This window comes from Heloderma suspectum, chromosome 1, assembly GCF_057233095.1.
Source record: "Heloderma suspectum isolate Gila_16-S chromosome 1, 16-S_ref, whole genome shotgun sequence".
Classification (NCBI taxonomy): Eukaryota; Metazoa; Chordata; class Lepidosauria; order Squamata; family Helodermatidae; genus Heloderma; species Heloderma suspectum.
In genome coordinates this window covers 13,510,262-13,531,604 of record NC_139458.1, presented here as the reverse complement: position 1 = coordinate 13,531,604, position 21,343 = coordinate 13,510,262, and the positions used below count along the sequence as shown (strand labels likewise).

General features: G+C 42.4%; 1 protein-coding gene across 3 annotated transcripts in view; it reads right to left on the bottom strand.

The window, feature by feature from the left end:
* SLC38A6 (solute carrier family 38 member 6) overlaps positions 1-21,343 on the bottom strand; it is a 79,719-nt gene that overhangs the window by 54,836 nt on the left and 3,540 nt on the right. For all 3 annotated transcript variants that reach the window (XM_084836506.1, XM_084836515.1, XM_084836523.1), the window contains exons 2-5: positions 17,737-17,867; positions 14,869-14,942; positions 8,104-8,156; positions 7,361-7,400 (exon numbers count right to left, since the gene is read on the bottom strand). In XM_084836506.1, the coding sequence (XP_084692632.1) occupies positions 7,361-7,400; positions 8,104-8,156; positions 14,869-14,942; positions 17,737-17,867 (298 nt within the window). The remainder of the gene's footprint in view (positions 1-7,360; positions 7,401-8,103; positions 8,157-14,868; positions 14,943-17,736; positions 17,868-21,343) is intronic.

Sequence of the window (21,343 nt, the reverse complement as noted above, 5' to 3'; positions counted from 1 at the left end):
CAAAGTGAGATTGCTGAAGTACAATTCATCCAGAGTTTTAGTTCTATTTCTTGCGGTTTGAGTAAGGACAAAAGTTGAGTTTATCACACTACATATGTTAATTGGCTCACTACTCCAATGATATCTGCGTTATCGCCCAAGAACAGTTTTGTGAATGGCTATTGTTAAGATAGTCGTAACTGTCTGTACTTCTTTGAAGTACACTGAGTACCTCTGAGAACACAGTTTACATCCCCCCCACCCCAACCCCTGCATATGTATATTGATCTGCCAATTTGAGGTTAACACTTCATGCATCTGATGAAGTGGACAGTGTCCACAAAAGCTTATGCCAGTGTAAATTTATTAGACTTTAAGGTGCCACAAGATTCTTTGTTACTTGTCTTTCTTATAAGGGGAATATTACCTCTTTCTGTTTACAGTATGTTCTCTCTCTCTCTCACTCTTTTATTCACAATGAGTCACCCAACACTCCATTTTTGTGGTAAAAGACGGAACAATGAACCTGTTAAGAAAGTTTCATCTTCTGACAATAAGGTGGCAGTTACTAAACAGTAACAGAAAACAAGGGGAAAGTGATATGCAACCCAGCAGATATGGCTGTGGGATTTTTCTGGAAAGGAAGGGAAGCCAGCAGCACTCACATGAAAGCACCTCTGGTTTTCATGGAAAATGCATCCTCTTGGGAAATGTTTCCCTGTAACTGGGAAACATTACACTTCCTACATGCAAAGGTCTATAGGAAATTATTTTTGCATGCATCAAGTGAGTGCACACCTGTGTCTTCCAACAGTGACTGGGTTTGCACAGTCACAGAGGGAAAATGAGCCATGGTGGCTTATTTTCCCTCCCTGCGCATGCCAGTTGCGAGTCACCTGATTAGAATAATTACCCTTGCTGGGACACAGGTTGTTGTGACATCCAAACCTGGCAAGGGGGGCAGCTGGAGTGGTTTACAAAGCACCATGAAACCCTAGAACAAGCTATGGGTTTCAGGATGGTTTGCAAACCACCCCAGCCAGCCACCCACCCTCACTAGGTTTGGACACCACAACAGCCTTGTGCCCAGTGAAGGTAATTATCCTAATTAGGCGGCTCGCAGCTGGCACCTTATGATCATGCAAAGCCGCCCAGAGGGCACATCTTGTTTAGCATCCTGTTTCCAACAATGGTCAACCAAATGCCTCTGGGAAGCCCTCAAAGAATTTGTACGAAATACATACGACTTCCTAGTAATTGCACATGAGTTTCAACAAAAGTGAACCAGATGTGCAAATAAGTATCCATCTGAAGGTGGTGCCTGTATGCCACCCATTCAAATATTGAAAGCTTTGTAAGGTCCTCAATCCATTGCATTATAGGATTGGTTTATCCTTCCAATGTTGTAATATCAGTCTTTTAGCTGGCAAAAAGGTGCAGAGAATCCATTGATGCTGACCATTTGTTAATTTCCATGAAGCAGGTTAATCATTTAAAAGTGTGTGTACATCAGTGAATATTAAGGACTGTTTCAGCACAAAATTTACCTGTGTAACAACCTCCTCCTCACAAAAACAACTACTGGACATTGCCAAAACATGTGTTTAAAAGAAGCAATAGTTGTATTGCACCACCAGCAGTTAGCCAAATTAGACAATCCCTTATTAAAGAGATGTTACAGTATCCAATAGACACTAAACAAAAGGTTTTGCTGAATAAGACGCAGCCTACAATCCACAGATGTGACAGGTAGACGCCAAAGGCATTTTGTGGTGACGCCCACAGCATGATCTCAAATTCCCAAATGTGCCCATGGGTCGAAAAAGGTTGGGGACCCCTGCCCTATACCATTAATATAGGTATTAATAATTATATAAACCTCTAATGTCATTTTTTTACTGCACCCTTTCTTTGTATGGAAAATAATCAATTTGGCTGCTCCTTTTTGCGCCTTTCCTACTTCTACTGTATTATTTTTGGGACTGGGGATGTAGAACTGTACACAGTATTCCTAATGCAGTTCAGCCACAGCTTTACATATTGGCCTTTAGATACAGGCAATCTTATTTTCCAGAAAGGACTTCACTTCTTTGGAAGTGAAGGACAGGTCATGGCAGAGAGTTCTGACAAAATGTGGTCCACTGGAGAAGGAAATGGCAACCAACTCCAGTATTCTTGCCAAGAAAACCCCATGGAACGTATCACAAGGCTAAAAGAGATGACGCCGGAAGATGAGCCCCTCAGGTCGGAAGGTGTCCAATATACTACTGGGGAAGAGCAGAGGGTATTTCCAAGTAGCGCCAGAAAGAGTGAAGCGGCTGGGCCAAAGCCGAAAGGACACTCAGCTGTGGATGTGTCTGGTGGTGAAAAGAAAATCTGATGCTGCAAAGAACAATATTGTTTAGGAACCTGGAATGTCAGATCAAGGTAAGCTGGAGGTGGTCAAACATGAGATGGCAAGACTGAACATCAACATCTTGGGAATCAGTGAACTAAAATGGACAGGCATGGGCGAATTTAATTCAGGTGACCATCATATCTACTATTGTGGGCAAGAATCCCTTAGAAGAAATGGAGTAGCACTCATAGTCAACAAAAGGGTGGGAAAAGCAGTACTGGGGTACAATCTCAAAAATGATAGAATGATCTCAGTACGAATCCAAGGCAACCCATTCAACAACACAGTAATTCAAGTCTATGCTCCAACCACTGATGCCAAAGAAGCTGAGGTTGATCGGTTCTACGAAGACCTACAACACCTTCTAGAACTAACACCAAAAAAAGATGTCCACTTCATCATAGGGGATTGGAATGCTAAAGTAGGAAGTCAAGAAATCACTGGGATAACAGGCAGGCATGGCCTTGGTGTACAAAATGAAGCAGGACAAAAGCTAATAGAGTTTTGCCAAGAGAACATGCTGATCATAGCAAACACTCTTTTCCAACAGCACAAGAGGCGACTCTATACGTGGACATCACCAGATGGTCAATATTGAAATCAGATTGATTATGTCCTTTGCAGCCAAAGATGGAGAAGCTCTATACAGTCAGTAAAAACAAGACCTGGAGTTGACTGTGGCTCAGATCATGAGCTTCTTGTTGCAAAATTTCGGCTTAAATTGAAGAACGTCGGGAAAACCACTCAACCATTCAGGTATGACCTAAATCATATCTCTTATGAATATACAGTGGAGGTGAGGAATAGATTTCAGGGATTAGACCTGATAGACAGAGTGCCTGAGGAACTATGGACAGAGGTCCGAAACATTGTTCAGGAGGCAGCAACGAAATCCATCCCAAAGAAAAAGAAATGCAAGAAAGCCAAGTGGCTGTCTGATGAGGCTTTACAAGTAGCTGAGGAAAGAAGGGAAGCGAAAAGCAAGGGAGAAAGGGGAAGATATATCCAACTGAATGCAGAGTTCCAGAGAATAGCAAGGAGAGAGATGAAGGCCTTCTTAAATGAACAATGCAAAGAAATCGAGGAAAACAACAGAATGGGAAAGACTAGAGATCTCTTCAAGAAAATCGGAGATCTCAAGGGAACGTTTTGTGCAAAGACGGGCATGATAAAGGACAAAGAAGGCAGGGACCTAACAGATGCAGATGAGATTAAGAAGAGGTGGAAAGAATACACAAAAGATCTATACAGGATAGATCTTAATGTCCCTGATAGCCATGGTAGTGCAGTCACTGAACTTGAGCCGGACATCCTCGAGAGTGAAGTCAAGTGGGCCTTAGGAAGCATTACTAACAACAAAGCTAGCGGAGATGACAGTATTCCAGCTGAGCTATTTAAAATCCTAAAAGATGATGCTGTGAAAGTGCTGCACTCAATATGCCAACAAATTTGGAACACTCAACAGTGGCCACAAGACTGGAAAAGGTCAGTTTACATTCCAATTCCAAAGAAGGGCAACGCCAAAGAGTGTTCAAACTACCGCACAATTGCGCTCATTTCACATGCCAGCAAGGTGATGCTCAAAATCCTACAAGCTAGGCTTCAGCAGTATGCGAACCGAGAACTACTGGAAGTACAAGCTGGGTTTCGAAGAGGCAGAGGAACTGGAGATCAAATCGCCAACATTCGCTGCATCATGGAGAAAGCAAGAGAATTCCAGAAAAACATCTATTTCTGCTTCATTGACTACGCTAAAGCCTTTGATTGTGTGGATCACAACAAACTCTGGCAAATTCTTAAAGTGATGGGAGTACCAGACCACCTTACCTGTCTCCTGAGAAACCTGTACGAGGGTCAAGAAGCAACAGGAAGAACCAGACATGGAACAACCGAGTGGTTCAAAATTGGGAAAGGATTACGACAAGGCTGCATATTGTCACCCTGCTTATTTAACTTATATGCAGAGTACATCATGAGAAATGCCGGGTTGGATGAATCACAGGTCGGAATTAAGATTGCTGGGAGAATTATCAACAACCTCCGATATGAAGATGATACCACCCTAATGGCAGAAAGCGAAGAGGATCTCAAGAGCCTCTTGTTGAGGGTGAAAGAGGAGAGTGCAAAAGCTGGTTTGAAACTCAACATTAAAAAAACGAAGATCATGGCATCTGGCCCTATCACTTCCTGGCATATAGAAGGGGAAGAAATGGAAGCAGTGACAGATTTTACTTTCTTGGGCTCCAAGATCACCGCAGACGGTGACTGTAGCCATGAAATTAAAAGACGCTTGCTCCTTGGGAGGAAAGCTATGGCAAACCTAGACAGCATAGTAAGAAGCAGAGACATCACCTTGCCGACAAAGGTCCGTCTAATCACAGCTATGGTTTTCCCAGTAGTTATGTATGGTTGTGAGAGCTGGACTATAAGGAAGGCTGAGCGTCGCAGAATTGATGCTTTCGAACTGTGGTGCTGGAGAAGACTCTTACGAGTCTCCTGGACTGCAAGGAGGTCCAATCAGTCCATCCTAAAGGAAATCAACCCTGACTGCTCATTGGAAGGACAGATACTGAAGCTGAAGCTCAAATATTTTAGCCACCTCATGCGAAGAGAAAACTCTCTGGAAAAGACCCGGATGCTGGGAAAGACTGAAGGCAAAAGGAGAAGGGGACAGCAGAGGATGAGATGGCTAGATAGCATCACTGATGCAATGAATATGAACTTGAGCATGCTTCGGGAGAGAGCGCAGGACAGGAAGGCCTGGCGTGCTATGGTCCATGGGGTCACGAAGAGTCGGACACAACTGAACAACAACAACAAAGCATGCAAATGGAAAAGCAAAGGAGTCCTCCAACTGATTCCTGGTTGAAAAGAATTCGGAATCTGTTGGAAATTGCTAAACTTACTCATCCTGTACGACTTGGAGAGAGAAGGGATGTAGTAAATGGACTGAAATCTTTAATATTAGCCTTGACTCTTTTTGTATTAAACTGAAATCTAAGGCAAAATCAGAATGCCTTAGGGCTGTAACAGGCACGCGCACGTGCGCACACACCCATGTTATCTTTACTGGACCTCCAGTCATCCCCTTTAAATGAACTGAGCTGAGGAACGGTGCAGAGTGCCAGTTAGCTGGCCCTTGTAGCAAAAATGAAGCTATGTTGTCCCTTAGGGATCTGTGTGCACCATAGATGTATTTAGCTACATAAGGACAAAAGGAAAGAACACAAAGTATGTAATAAGGGGGACTCTCTTGATTGTGGGAAGATATCTTTGGAGTGATTTTAGAAAGAGTTAATTCTATTTTTGGTGGGAAGGATAGGAAAATACACACTTTGCAGGAGAAAGGTACATTCCCATGGAAAGCCAGTGAACCAAACACACCAAAATGCTGAAAGGACTTGATTGTTTCCATCCAAATGATTGGTTCTATTTAAAAGCTTGAAATAGTTTCCAATCATGAAAGCTGCCTCTTGAATTAATCAAAAATAAGACTTTTTGGCAGATATGTCTCTAGTTTCTGACAGCAAGGATTATTACAGAGGATGGAATAAGTAGCTTGATAACACCCAATGTGAAATAGCCCAGGCCTATAGCGTTGCTTGAAAGAGCCTTATTAGAAGTGACATGCATAGAAGGTTATGAACTGTGAGGAGGAGGAAGAAATAAGACCCAAATTTCCTTTGGCCAGCACCCTCTTGTACTGGGTCCTAGGTCTGTCTGACCCTTCATGCTTATCCCCAACTTGTTTAATGACATTTATTTAGATGTCCACTGAAAGAGGAAAGGAAATGTTTAAAAAATGTTTTTTTTTTTATGTAATGTCACCCAAAACCAGTTGAATAAATAATCCTTAGTCCTTGGGATTAGTGTGTTCACACTCCTGTCTGGAGTTAATACCAAGAGTTCGTTACACTTTAAAATGTGGTTTGTTTTACAAAGAAGGACACTAAATTGAATTATGAAAGCGAAGTGGCCTAGTTCTAAGTACGTTTATGAGCAGAGCAATGATTGGCAGCATGACCTGAATTTATGCAACCACAGAGACATTACACCACTCAGCAACTTTAGTATCTGGCACTCGGTCCTCCTACTTTATATTTAAAAACTTCCTCACACAAAGCACGTGGAAATGGATGTGCAACTTAACATGATGGCAGCAAAATGTCTATACAGGTGCATTTACATTAACTTTATTCCCCTGGGATACATACAGGGGAGCAGCTGATATTATTCACACCCAAACTCAGGCAAAGACATTAATCAATGCTCCACTTTAAAAAAAACACTTGTTTTCCCCATTATGTTCCACGTGCTGACTGAAAAGACATCACATGGAACAGCAGATCTACTGGCTGGCAGGAGCCCTCCCACACCTGGCAGATTTACAAGGACTGCAGCTTGCTTCACTTCATGTAGGAGGTTGAAGACCACACTTACTCAGAAGCAAGGAGCCCAGGCTGAGCTGTTCACTCATGACATCTCTGCTGCTGCTCCTTGTAGGTGTGAGTGTATTCCTTCAGACCAGCTGCAGAACATTCTAGATGAGGCAGGACAACCTCCTCCCCTTCCCCTGGAAAGGACTGGTGTGATGCAAACACACCTGCAGTCATAGAGAGAAGCTGATCCATTCTCATTTGGTAGCCAAAAAAATTTCATGAAGAACCAGTTTTCCAAAGGCTTGCCTTGCTCAGGTAGGTAAATGATATATTACCATCTATGTCAAAGTACTGCTGAGATGTAAATAAATGTAAAGGCAGCAAAACAATTCTGAATCTAAGTTTTCACATTAAGAATAACTGGACCATGGCTGGAATTGGGAGGATGCAAGGCATCTAAGAAGACGAAGTAGGTAACTATAACTAGATCAAATTGCTATCACTTTCCCCCACTCTTCCATGCATGTACTATAAGATAGCTCTGTGTACATTACCTCTGAAGGTTCTTCAGTGTTATTAGTTACTGTAGTTTGACATTTCTTACCTCCAAGATTCTGTATAATTATTGTACTGGCCACAAGAACCTATCAAAACAGTAAAATATGTTTAAGAACACAGAAACATGATTCTATGCCAGGCCTAAAATATATCCTTAAGCAAAAGCAGCAGAAGTAATTGAATTAATGTAAGATGTTGGATTTCCACATGGAACTGTAGGAGAGAAGGCAACTTGGGTTGGCATTTACAACATAACCACTGGAAACCACAGGAAGACAATCCCAGGTGTTCCATGAAATACTGTACAACCACCACCAGATGAGCAACAGCTAGATAGGGGTTGGACTCCATGGTCTTATAGGCCCTTTCCAACCCTACATTTCTATGATTCTATGATATCCTTCACGCTTGTTACAATGAAATGCAAATTTGCATGAAAGTTAGCGACAGCCCTCAAACTGATGAGAGATTTCCAGCTTGGCCTTAGTGCTGAACACATTCCTCACCCTCTGTATAATCAGATGTCACAACCCAGTAGTTCTAGTGCCTGCATGGAGCTCTGTGGGCACAGGAGATGCTGCTCCTTCTGTGATATGGAGAAGCACGGACACTTCCTAATACATCTCTTGCATGCACAGAGCAACATAGGGATACTGGAGCCCAGTAACACAGAAGCTTCCTTATAGACCTTTGGATTTCAAAATGTTTACTGGAAGTATAATCCCGATTACAATACAGCAACTAACAAAAGGGTTGCATAAGGAATAGAAAGAAGAGTGTGGAAATTACCTTTCCAGGAGAGCCAAATGCAAAGAGACCAAGATCTTCATAGGAAGTGACAGCTATTAGAAGGAAACAAATAATTCAATGTTTATGTTCAGTGGAAAATATATTTTATATTTTATGCATACATATCAAGTAAAGATCTTGCTGTCATCAATCTAATATATGTGCTCCTTCCTTCAGAAAACACAAGGATGTTGTAATGCAGATTAGAAAAGTTTAATAGGGATAATTAGCGTAGTCATGGAATATACCTGTTTTCATGACTAAGACAAGTCTGAATACTACTGATGAAATTACAATTACTTGCCAAATATTAGGTACAATCCATCCAAAGTTACTCTTTTAAGTCCCATTGATTTTAATGAGAATGTAAAGCACATACTTCACCCTGTAACATTGCAATCGATAAGACTTAAGAGCCTTTGGCTGGATCATGCCCTCTGTGTTTGTTTGTTTGTTTATTTCATTTCTGTACCGCCCAATAGCCAAAGCTCTCTGGGTGGTTCACAAACATTGAAAAGTGAAATTAGAATGTATGGCTGAGTACAAAAATACAAAATAATGATCCAGGTTTTTATTTAATTTTCCCTGCATATTGTACACTTGGGCCAAATTTATGGGGAAAAATTGCAGTTAACATGATATAGACAACTACTGCTCTCTTGAGTCAAATGTTCAAGGACCACTGAAATGAGTGGCAGTGGCAAAGAACATGTGTATGCAGGTTGTGCAGGACTGTGCATGCTTTTGAGTACCTGCATAACTCAAAGGCTGGGTACTCTATACCAACAGAAGCGACTCAGAAAAAGGCACCATCTTATTATGCATCTGAATACTTCAAAAACATCGCAAGAGTGGTAAAAAGGGACAACTTGATGTCCTATCTAAACCTTTTTGCCAAGCCTTCCTCTACAGCAGGATTTTCTGCTCATTCTGTCAAGTTCTACTGAGGTATGCTGCGTCCCCTCTGTGTGTTTTTAGTGTCCATCCCATCTGTTTACTTTTTTCAGACAGATCTGAGCTGCTGCAGGTACACTTGGCAACTGCAGTTTCCCTCAACTTCTTCTTACCCTTTTCCCCAACTGCCCAGAAGGTACATGCTCCACTCTCTGTATTAGGCTGTACTGGGAGGAGACAGCACAGTCATGGTGAGGGTAAGCATGGAAGCATCAGACCTATACTGACCCATTCTGGGTCCAGAGTAGATGGGACAGCAGCATTGTTTTTTAAAGGTTTATTTTATAAAGACAGAAATCCATCAAAGCAAATAGACAGACATACTCAATTATTACAACACATCTATCAATGGCCAAAACTTGCTAATCTCTCTAATTTTCCATCGCTTTCAATATACACATAACAACCTGGGATCCACATCTAATTATACCAATAGTGCCCAAAGTTCTCTATTTGTATCCAAATTATATCACTGTTTCATATAAGAGATACCTGGAATCCAGAGTTGTTCAAATGGTTGTTTTATTTGTCTACCTACATGTAAATTAATCTTATTTTTTAGTTTAACGATAGCAGCATTAAACCCTATTTTATTAATCCATTCCTGGCTAATCTCTATTTTGATTAAAAAAAAAACTATTTTTGCTTCTGTTAAAAGGTTTTCACTAGTTCTACTTGCTTATTTCTTATGACACTATTAAGATATCCAAGGAAGATGTACATAAGATTCATAGGTATAGAATGTCCTATCATTCTATTTATTTGGGCTGTAACTATTCCCAAAAACTTCTGGTTGTTTTTTGTTTTTTACAAGTCCACTATGTGTAAAGAAAGCCTGCACCATTTTATCCACATTTCCAACAAGTGCTACAGACATTAGGATACATCTTTGCCTATTTTTGTGATGTCATATACCAATACTACTGAACTTTACAAACATTTTCTTTTAAATTAACAGGGAAATTTTTGGTCCATGATAAAAATATGTATTTCCACTGATCTTCAGAAATTTTTATGCCTAACCCTTTCCTAATTTAAAATCTTTGTCCCCATCCAGTGAAATTAGTACCTGGTGAATATGAGACAATCATTTCTCCATTTATACCTTGGCTGATTGTTTTTTTTAAATGTCAATAATTCTTAACCTACATTTCTAGCTATTACATTTTTAAACAAAAAAAAACTCTTGAGCTGAAGATACTGAAACCCCAAGGCTTTCTTGTTTCCATCTTGCTTACTAGACCAGACATAGGTATTAATTTGCCATCTTTTAACACATCAGTAAAAGTTGTCTAAGTGGTATCACCTATTAATTGGTTGTTGTTGTTATATAAAAGGGATTGCAGCAAGAAAATTTTAGAAAACAACATGCTCTTGCATTTGTCCCAGATCTGCCCCAATAACTGGAAGAAGGAGCCAGGATCCCAACAGAATTTCAAATGGAGCATGTAGGTGAGGACTGCATATTACCCCACCCCCACCCCCTTCCTGGAGTACCTCCTCACTACTCCTCTTCTACATGATTGGTAATTGCTCCTCTTCTGCCATGATTGGCAGATTTGTGTTTAAACACACAGCATTGCCATTATCATGTTTAACTTAGCCCTTACTCATAATTCCTTTTTAAAAAAACAACAGCGATAATGGAATAGAGAAGAATAAGAGGAACTGTGTTCCCCAAAAAGCAGACTAAATCTGGGTAGTAGTTTAGGAATATAGCATCAAATCTTTGAAAATGTTATCATATTGACAGCTCTTTCACTGTAAAACAGCTACTGCTCCTATTTGTTTCTTTTGTCTTTTCCCCCTTTACACTACCTTCTGTGCTAGGTTATCCAGCAAAATAACCAATAACGATTATTTTTTAAAATTTCTTTCCTACCTTTCCACCAAAAATGGCACTCAGGGTGGCTAACTCATGTGTACCCAGCATAGACTCAGGATATCCCATACAATCGTCCCTGGACTCTTGATGTGGGGATGATATGACGCTGTATGTAATCTCATAGGCAGAGAAATTCTATGTGAGTTTACTCGAAACTAAATTCTGCAGTAAATTCATCAACGTTTACTTCTGGGTACTGCTGCACCATGAAGATTGCAGCCTCAGGGAGTTAAATCGAGTAGTACACAGGGCTGGACATTCATAGTGGTAGCCTTTCTGTTGCGAGGCTGTTCCACTAAGGTGGACAAAGCAGTATATATCAGGGGTCCTCAGCCTTTTGGGACCTGTGGACACATTTGTGAATTTGAGAAACTGCTGTGGGCACCACCACAAAATGGCTCCCAAGGAGGAAGTGGCTGGCCACATAATGCCACGGGGGCCTGGCTAGTCAAAAGTGAACTAAAGAGGGGTGGGGAGAGAAATAGTGCAGCTAGAGGCTGGGAGGGAGGAAGAAACAGTGACACAAAGGGGTAGAGGGAAGAGAAAGAGCAAGGCTCTCCTAGAAAGGGAGAGGAAGAAGACTGCACTAACATTTTCCAAGGTTGTCCTTCAAACATTTTTTGTGAGGGGGCAGGGAGGGGAGAGCTTCGTGGGCACCACTGGAGGTCTCACAGGTGCCATGGTGCCCATTGGGGACCTCTGGTATATATCCCCGTGTTTTGGCAAAAGGTAAAGACTACTTATTTCTACCAACATTTCCAGATAGTTCAACTGGGCCTCTTTCAATTTGTGCTGGCTTCAGTGTGATTATTTCACTGCAGATGTGGGCAACCTGTGGCCTTCCGGATGTTTTGGCTTACAACTCCCATCAGCCCTAGCCAGCTTAGCTAATGGTGAAGGATGATGGGAGTTACAGGCCAGAACTTCTGGAGGGCCACAAGTTGCCTATCCCTGCTTTACTGTCACTTCTGCTGTCTTAAGGGAGGAGCCAACACTGCCGCTCTGCTGAGACTACGGACGTAGCACGAGCGTAAGCGACCGCTAGCGCTATGCCAATCGCGTACGCCGGTGCAATGGGTTTCCGCAGACACCCGTCACGCCAACGTACGCTATCGGCATAGCGCTAGAAGTCACTTGTGCTAGTGCTACGTCAGTGGCGTAAGTGGAGCAGCGGAGGTGGCCGCTGCCTTTGATGTTCTTGGGATTTTTAAATTTGGTTATTGCATTTTAACTATTGACTTAATATTTTTTGTGAGTTGTCCTGGGCATTTTTTATGGGAAAGCCACCATCTAAATAAATGATAACTCTAAAACAATAAAAAAAATTAACAGTCAGACCATACCTCAGTCAAGCACTTAAAAGTGCAGGCCATGTGCAAGTGGAAGACAGGAGCAGCAGCCTCTGAGAAGAATCAGGGAGAGTCAACTGAATGACCAGAGACAGCTATGGAAAACAAGGGGAATAAGGAAAGAGAGAAGAAAAGTATTCATGCAACATGAAACCCACTCCTTAGAAAAGGGAAGACAAAGTCATAGAATCACAGAATAGTAGGGTTGGAAGGGGCCTACAAGGCCATTGAGTCCAACCCCCTGCTCAATGCAGGAATCCAAGTCAGAGCATCCCTGACAGATGGCTGTCCAGCCTCGTCTTGAACGCCTCCAGTGTGGGAGGTCCAGAAATTAAAATGACATGAGAGGAGAGTATAGCCATGTTATACCAGAAAGGCTGTACTGAGAAGGCCAGGGTGTTTTGTATGTGTTGCAATAATAAGATAGTTAAGAAGCTAAGATAATGCTGACTCAGTTTCTTTCATATTCCTGATGCAGAGTCAGGCAGAACAAAGGAAAAGGAGGAAGTAAGAACCCACACCCACATCATGCTCTAGGGTCTCCATGAAAAAAGCCTCAAGCAAGCAAAAAGCCAGTAGCAAGGTACAGAGGACTGCTCGACTGTAGGATTGCTAAATTCAACACAGGACAGGGGCCCTGTCTCTAACAAGACAATTCTAAACATGCTTACTTGAAAATAGGTTGCACTGAACTTCAACAGAATTTACTTCCTAGAACCAGGCAAGAGCTTACTACTAACACACACACACACAAACACACACACACGAGTGATCTCAAGTGGAGGCTAGCTACAAATTTAGCAGACAAATGGAATAGCACAGTGCTCCAAGATCTACAAAAAAAGTGACCATCTAAGTCAGGAATGGCCAACAGACAGCCTGCAAGCCAAATCTAGCCCCCACGGCAATTTTATGAGTCCCTTATCAAATGTTTAAACACACTCTGATCTAAAGTTTTCCCACAATTCCAGTGGTAAGAAAAACACATACTTTCAATTTGTAATAAACAGAAAATCTGTAATTTAATGTTGCATCCCATTTTGTATGTAATGGCCTAGCTGTGCCTGCATGCATATTACTGCATGTCCTTAGTGCTAGGGGATTCCAACATTACTCTGGCTCTTGGACCACTGTCTGGAGAATACAACAGCCCTCAATAATACAGAAGCTGGACATCCCTGCTCTAAGGGATACCTCAGTATAAAGCTCCTGCGGGGTTACTGAATTAATAAATTACAGATCTGCAAGATTCTGGATCAGTGCATGAAAATATTCCAGAAATAGTTTTAAAAAAATAATTAAAACTAGTTCCAGAATATTTTCATGCACTGGTTCAGTTTAAATTAAAAATGCTTATCCTGCCTTATAATTCACACATTTTAGGGCACTTGCATTATCGTAAAAATAGGAACAATATTAAAACAATCTCAATTATACAATGTAAAAAATAAAATAAGAGAAGCAGTGGCCAATCAATAAAGCAGCAGATATAACTCGCAGACAGAAATTCTAAAATCACTTGGACTACTCTAGGAGGCTCCACTTTGGGGGATCAGGAGCATAAAAGCCATCCGTTAACAAAGAAGCACTCCAGGGTAAGAGGAGGAAGAGATATATGCTGCAATCTACCACAGAGCTCCCATTATCTAAACCACTGGCTCTCATTGCATCTAAGCAGGGTTTGGCAACTTGTGACCCTCCAGATGTTTTGGCCTACAACTCCCATTAACTGTTGGCGGTGCTAGGAAGAGCTGATTGGAGTTGTAGGCTAAAACATCTGGAGGGGTATAAGTTGCCCACCTCTAATAAAATTACTGTATCCCTCCTTGTCAAATTAGCCATGCAGAACTACCACTCTTATACATCTTCTTGATATGTTCTTCAAGAAATCAGACAAAGAAGATTGGATGCATTGTAATATTTAAATAATATAGCATTACCTTCAAACCTGCAATTTTCAAACTCTGTTCTGGGGAAAGATGGGTTTAAGCAGGGATTTCTCAGTTACAAATTCTAGCTGTGTTCCAGAGTGCCATCTTAGTTCATGGATGGGTGGGAGGGACAATGAGGCACAACAGGTCTGACCAGTACTTTGCACAAACAGGCTGTATGACCAAGAACATGCTCCAAAGCCTTTTATAATACCAGGGGGGTCCTCATGCAATTTCCTTATCAGACAAGACAAAATGCTAAGTGTTCCGGTATCAGAGGCAGTATTATTATGTACACCAGTTGCTCGGGAACATGGGCAGGAGGGTGCAGGTGCACTCATGTCCCGCTTGAGGGTTTTCCGTGGGCAGCTGGTTGGCCACTGTGTGAACAGAATGCTGGACTAGATGGACCCTTGGTCTGATCCAGCAGGGCTCTTCTTATGTTCCATGAAGGTAGAAAGTTTGAAAACCACTGCAATAAAGTAACATCTCACAGGACTAGCAATTCATCGTTGATATTGCACTAACCATAGTAATTACATTGCCCTTGAAATGTACTTTGCAAGACCTAAATATAGTTCTAGCCTGCCCATTCTAAAGGGTTATCTGGCATAGCACCTTAAAACAGCATATTTTCTTCACTTACCAGTGTGAATGCACATACTAAGCAGCAGAAATACAGAATAAGATGCAAGGATAGCAACTATCAACAGCAACACACTAGGATAGAAAAAGAGGAATGGTCAAGACCACACTTAAAACAAATACATTCTCTTTAAAAAGGAGTGCTAGGAGGTTGCATTTTCCCAGAAACAACAGAAAGATCATAAGACCTATTTCCTCCTTTTATGGTCCACACTGGCAGAATACAATTCACATCACTGCTGATTACTCAGTATTTTCCATTTTTTGCTTTTTGTTGACTTTTTCTAAATGCTAAAATCAAATCCCATCACAGCTCATCCATATATAGCAAAAACACTCTTAGGGTGCAGGCCTATGCCTGTTGACACAGAAAAAGTCCTACAACTCCCAGCACTCCCAGCCAGCTATGCTGGCTGAAGAATGCTGGGCATTGTAATTTTTTCTGTCTTAAACACGCACAAGATTGCACCCTTACTGAACCATTTCACAATCTAAGCTTTGGTAAACAATGTTTTAGGTCACCCATGTAATTTGATATTTAGCTCTTTGCCAGTGGCGAGTAGAAATAGTGAGCAGAGGAAGGGCAAGCCACAATTGCTCTCTGGCTGGTTGATCCAGTCACCACCCCAAGATCTGTTTCCAGCTTATTAAACCTAGCATTGGCAATGTGAATCACCCCTGCTACAGTTTCCAAGCCAGAAGCAGAGCAGGCTGTTTCTTGCAAACATATATTAATGAATCAGAATAGACATTTGTGCCATATAGTGGTGTACAGGTACACAAAAGCCCAAACCTGGACATACTCTAGACCCCAGCATCTAGGGCAGCCTTTCCCAACCTGGTGCCCTTCAGATGTTTTGAACTTCAGTTCCCATCAGCCCCAGCCAACATTACCAAAGTCAGGAATGCTTGGAACTGTCACCTAAAACATCAGGAGGGTATCTGGTCAGAAGAGGCTGCTTTATGGGAAGAAGTCATGTATTATTTACTACCACCCACCCCCCAAATTGCTACTGAAGCCAGAAAAAGATCAATTGTTGCGGACCCGTTTTACACCATGCCCTGCTTTGGGGGTGATTTTGCAAACTTAGGAAGTGGGACAATTTCCACCCAACCCATGTAGGTTTTTGCTTGGGTTCCAATCAAAGCAAGAGCCACAAAACTGAAAGAGAGATTAACTCAGGCTTCCCCAACCTGGTGCCCTCAAAGTGCATAGGACTACAACTCCAAGAATCCCTTCAGCCAGCTTGCTGAGAACCTCAGCTTTCTTTCATTCAAGACAAGGTTCTAGCCTTCATGGATGCAAAGATAAGCTTGAAAGTGTGTGGGCACTGGGGGATTCTGGGAGTTGTGGTCCAACACATCTGGGGGGCACCAGGTTGGGGAAAGGCTTGTCTACGGTGTCACAGGACCTTTTCCTCTGAATAAACATAACGTGGCTAGAATCAGGTAGAGAGGAGGACAATACTGGAAGGGACAGTAGTTCAGTAGAAAAACTCATGCTTTGCATTAACAAGGTCCAAGGTTCAATCCCTGATATCTCTAGTCAGATGGATCAGGTAGCAGGCGTTGGGAAAGACCTCTGTCCGAGACCCTGGGGATGCACTGTCAATCAAAATAGATAACACTGGACTATATAGACTAATAAAAAGGTGTCCCCAACCAGTCGTGTCCGACTCTAGGGTGCGGTGCTCATCCCCGTTTCTAAGCCGAAGAGCCAGCGCTGTCTGAAGACGCTTCCATGGTCATGTGGCCAGCATGACTGAACACCGAGGTGCACGGAACGCTGTTACCTTTCCAGCCGAAGCAGTACCTATTTATCTACTTGCAATTTCTTGCTTTCGAACTGCTAGGTTGGCAGGAGCTGGGACTGAAGACGGGAGCTCACTCCGTCATGCAGCACTCGAGTCTCGAACTGCTGTCCTGCCGACCTTCCGGTCTGCAGTTCAGCGTCTTAACCACTAAGCCACCACGGCCCCTATACGGACAAATAGTGGAAGCTATATGGAAGCTGATATAAGGCAGCTTCCGAATGAGAATGAGGCCTGGTCTACAAATACAGCAGAATGATGTGGGAAGAGTTCTGATATGGTAGAATGGACTATACCACTTTAGTGGGAGCAAGTAGGAGCTACCATTTTTTAATGCTTCCTTGCATTAAAAAAAATTATCTGGAAAAACATAGGAAGCTGCCTTATACTGAGTCAGAACATGGGTCCATCTAGCCCAGTGTTGGCTACACCTTCCCCCAACCTGGTCCTCTCCAAACATTTCGAACTTCAGCTTCCACCAACCCCAGCCAGTATGACCAATGGTCAGGAATGCTGGGAATTGTAGTTCAAAACATCTGAAGGGCATCAGGTGTGGGAAGGCTATATACATTGACCAACAGTGACTGTCCAAAGCTACAGTCGTTCCCAGGCTTACTAGAGTTGTTGGAGATTTAACCTGGGACCTTTTGCGGGCAACACATGTGCTCTCACCACCAAGCTACAATTCTTCCTTAAGTAGAAAATTAGCACCACAGGAAGAGGGCTGAGGTAAGACCCAACTTCCTAATATGCTAGTTTTGTACTTGTAGGATTTAAAAAGAAAACTGCAGGAGCAGTCTGAAGAAGTACTGTCCAATCTACCATCCAAGGTTCTACATCTCCTGCTGCTACATGTGTAGAAGAGGGGGTATGAGCCGGGGGGGGGGGGGAGCAGTTGGGCTTCTAAAACAATTGGCATTTTCTGCCAGTTTCGTGTGGCATTTTTGAAGCGTATGTAAAAATATCATGCAGCATTGCTGGAGTTAAGAAAGGTTTAATATACAACACTATACATTCTCTCAGACTACTTAGAAATATAGTTGATTTTAAAAACGTACCTAAATCCAATGATTCCTGTTTTGGCCATGGCATATGCCAATCCAAGGATCCCACTGCCCATGATTGCATTCATTAAATTAAACACTGAGAAGCCAAAGGAAGCACTAGATGACGTAAGATTTGAAGGTCTCTGTAAATGTTGGAACCAAACAGATTGTTACATTGTGAACTCTCCCTCTGGGGAAAAACAATCCCGCAAGGCCAAAGCAATTGCAGATAAGGAGGCATTTAACTAACAGGCACAGACACACAAAAGTGCCTTAAAATCTATTACAACTACTATAAGAGGGGCAATTTAGAATATGCATTTATATCCTAACATATCCTAAGAACTCAGGATGGCCAAGAGCAGTTTTGAATGAAATAGCTGGGCCCATGTCCCTTCGAAAGGTTCACAGGGGTAAAACAGATAAACAGACCCAGAGAACAAAAGGGGAGAACCAGGGAAGACCAACTTCTAATTACTGTTGATCTAGTTTTTAAAAAGAAACATGTTCTGGAAGAAATTAGGAAACTTATATAGCTAGAAAACTCATGGTATTGCTTGGGTCTTTTTAAACCAAGTCTTGTAGTAGTAGGGGTTTCCTAGAGCTGGAAATAATGAGATACATAATAAAAATCTGAGCTTTCCAACTTTAATTTCAGAAATTCTATTCCTTGACCTTGTCAGCGGCAATAGAACCAGAGCCAGGGTATGCCTGTGTTAAGACTGAACCAGAGCCAGCCCTATTCCATGTAATTTATCAAAATACTAAAACTCAAAATAAATGAAGTTATTGATAGAGCTGGTGAATCTCTAGTCTAGTGGGTTCCTAGGGTTTATGGAGAGACACAGTAGTCTGTTCACACAACATGCTAACCCACACTCAGTGGTTGACTGTGGGTTGTTTTGAACTGTGGGTTGTTTGTTCAACCATGGGTTAGCGTGTTGTCTGAACGCAGCCAGGGTGGCTTGTTAACCATGCAGTGTGGCTTATTTTTCTCAAACAAGCCACCTTGAGAACCCATGGTTTGTTTTAGGGCTGTTCAGGGTAGTTAAGAAGCCAGACCACATGGTTAACAAGCCACCCTGGATATGTTCAGACAACAAGGTAACTCACAGCGTGTTGTGTGAACAGCCCCATTGGGTTTTATAATAATGCTTTAGGGGAGGGGTACTATAAAGCCTGTTCTTTGAGCATTTACTGTTGTTGTTGTTCAGTCGTTCAGTCGTGTCCGACTCTTCGTGACCCCATGGACCATAGCACGCCAGGCCTTCCTGTCCTGCGCTCTCTCCCGGAGCGTGCTCAAGTTCATATTCATTGCATCCGTGATGCTATCTAGCCATCTCATCCTCTGCCGTCCCCTTCTCCTTTTGCCTTCAGTCTTTCCCAGCATCAGGGTCTTTTCCAGGGAGTTTTCTCTTCGCATTAGGTGGCCAAAATATTGGAGCTTCAGCTTCATTATCTGTCCCTCCAATGAGCAGTCAGGGTTGATTTCCTTTAGGATGGACTGATTTGACCTCCTTGCAGTCCAGGGGACTCGTAAGAGTCTTCTCCAGCACCACAGTTCGAAAGCATCAATTCTTCGGCGCTCAGCCTTCCTTATAGTCCAGCTCTCACAGCCATACATTACTACTGGGAAAACCATAGCTTTGATTAGACGGACCTTTGTCGGCAAGGTGATGTCTCTGCTTCTTACTATGCTGTCTAGGTTGGCCATAGCTTTCCTCCCAAGGAGCAAGCGTCTTTTAATTTCAGGGCTACAGTCACCGTCTGCGGTGATCTTGGAGCCCAAGAAAGTAAAATCTGTCACTGCTTCCATTTCTTCCCCTTCTATATGCCAGGAAGTGATAGGGCCAGATGCCATGATCTTCGTTTTTTTAATGTTGAGTTTCAAACCAGCTTTTGCACTCTCCTCTTTCACCCTCAACAAGAGGCTCTTGAGATCCTCTTCGCTTTCTGCCATTAGGGTGGTATCGTCTGCATATCGGAGGTTGTTGATAATTCTCCCGGCAATCTTAATTCCGACCTCTGATTCATCCAACCCGGCATTTCTCATGATGTACTCTGCATATAAGTTAAATAAGCAGGGTGACAATATGCAGCCTTGTCGTACTCCTTTCCCAATTTTGAACCACTCGGTTGTTCCATGTCTGGTTCTTACTGTTGCTTCTTGACCCTCGTACAGGTTTCTCAGGAGACAGGTAAGGTGGTCTGGTACTCCCATCACTTTAAGAATTTGCCAGAGTTTGTTGTGATCCACACAATCAAAGGCTTTAGCGTAGTCAATGAAGCAGAAATAGGCGTTTTTCTGGAATTCTCTTGCTTTCTCCATGATGCAGCGAATGTTGGCGATTTGATCTCTAGTTCCTCTGCCTCTTCGAAACCCAGCTTGTACTTCCGGTAGGTCTCGGTTCGCATACTGCTGAAGCCTAGCTTGTAGGATTTTGAGCATCACCTTGCTGGCATGTGAAATGAGCGCAATTGTGCAGTAGTTTGAACACTCTTTGGCGTTGCCCTTCTTTGGAATTGGAATGTAAACTGACCTTTTCCAGTCTTGTGGCCACTGTTGAGTGTTCCAGATTTGCTGGCATATTGAATGCAGCACTTTAACAGCATCATCTTTTAGGATTTTAAATAGCTCGGCTGGAATACTGTCATCTCCGCTAGCTTTGTTGTTAGTAATGCTTCCTAAGGCCCACTTGACTTCACTCTCTAGGATGTCCGGCTCAAGTTCAGTGACCGCACTACCATGGCTATCAGGGACATTCAGATCTTTCCTGTATAGTTCTTCTGTGTATTCTTGCCACCTCTTCTTAATCTCATCTGCTTCTGTTAGGTCCCTGCCTTCTTTGTCCTTTATCATGCCCGTCTTTGCACAAAACGTTCCCTTGAGATCTCCAATTTTCTTGAAGAGATCTCTAGTCTTTCCCATTCTGTTGTTTTCCTCCATTTCTTTGCATTGTTCATTTAAGAAGGCCTTCTTGTCTCTCCTTGCTATTCTCTGGAACTCTGCATTCAGTTGGGTATATCTTCCCCTTTCTCCCTTGCTTTTCGCTTCCCTTCTTTCCTCAGCTACTTGTAAAGCCTCATCAGACAGCCACTTGGCTTTCTTGCATTTCTTTTTTTTTGGGACGGATTTCGTTGCTGCCTCCTGAACAATGTTACGGACCTCCGTCCATAGTTCCTCAGGCACTCTGTCTATCAGGTCTAATCCCTGAAATCTATTCCTCACCTCCACTGTATATTCATCAGGGATATGATTTAGGTCATACCTGAAAGGTTTAGTGGTTTTCCCGACGTTCTTCAATTTAAGCCAAAATTTTGCAAGAAGCTGCTCATGATCTGAGCCACAGTCAGCTCCAGGTCTTGTTTTTACTGACTGTATAGAGCTTCTCCATCTTTGGCTGCAAAGGACATAATCAATCTGATTTCGATATTGACCATCTGGTGACGTCCATGTGTAGAGTCGCCTCTTGTGCTGTTGGAAAAGAGTGTTTGCTATGATCAGCATGTTCTCTTGGCAAAACTCTATTAGCTTTTGTCCTGCTTCATTTTGTACACCAAGGCCATGCCTGCCTGTTATCCCGGTGATTTCTTGACTTCCTACTTTAGCATTCCAATC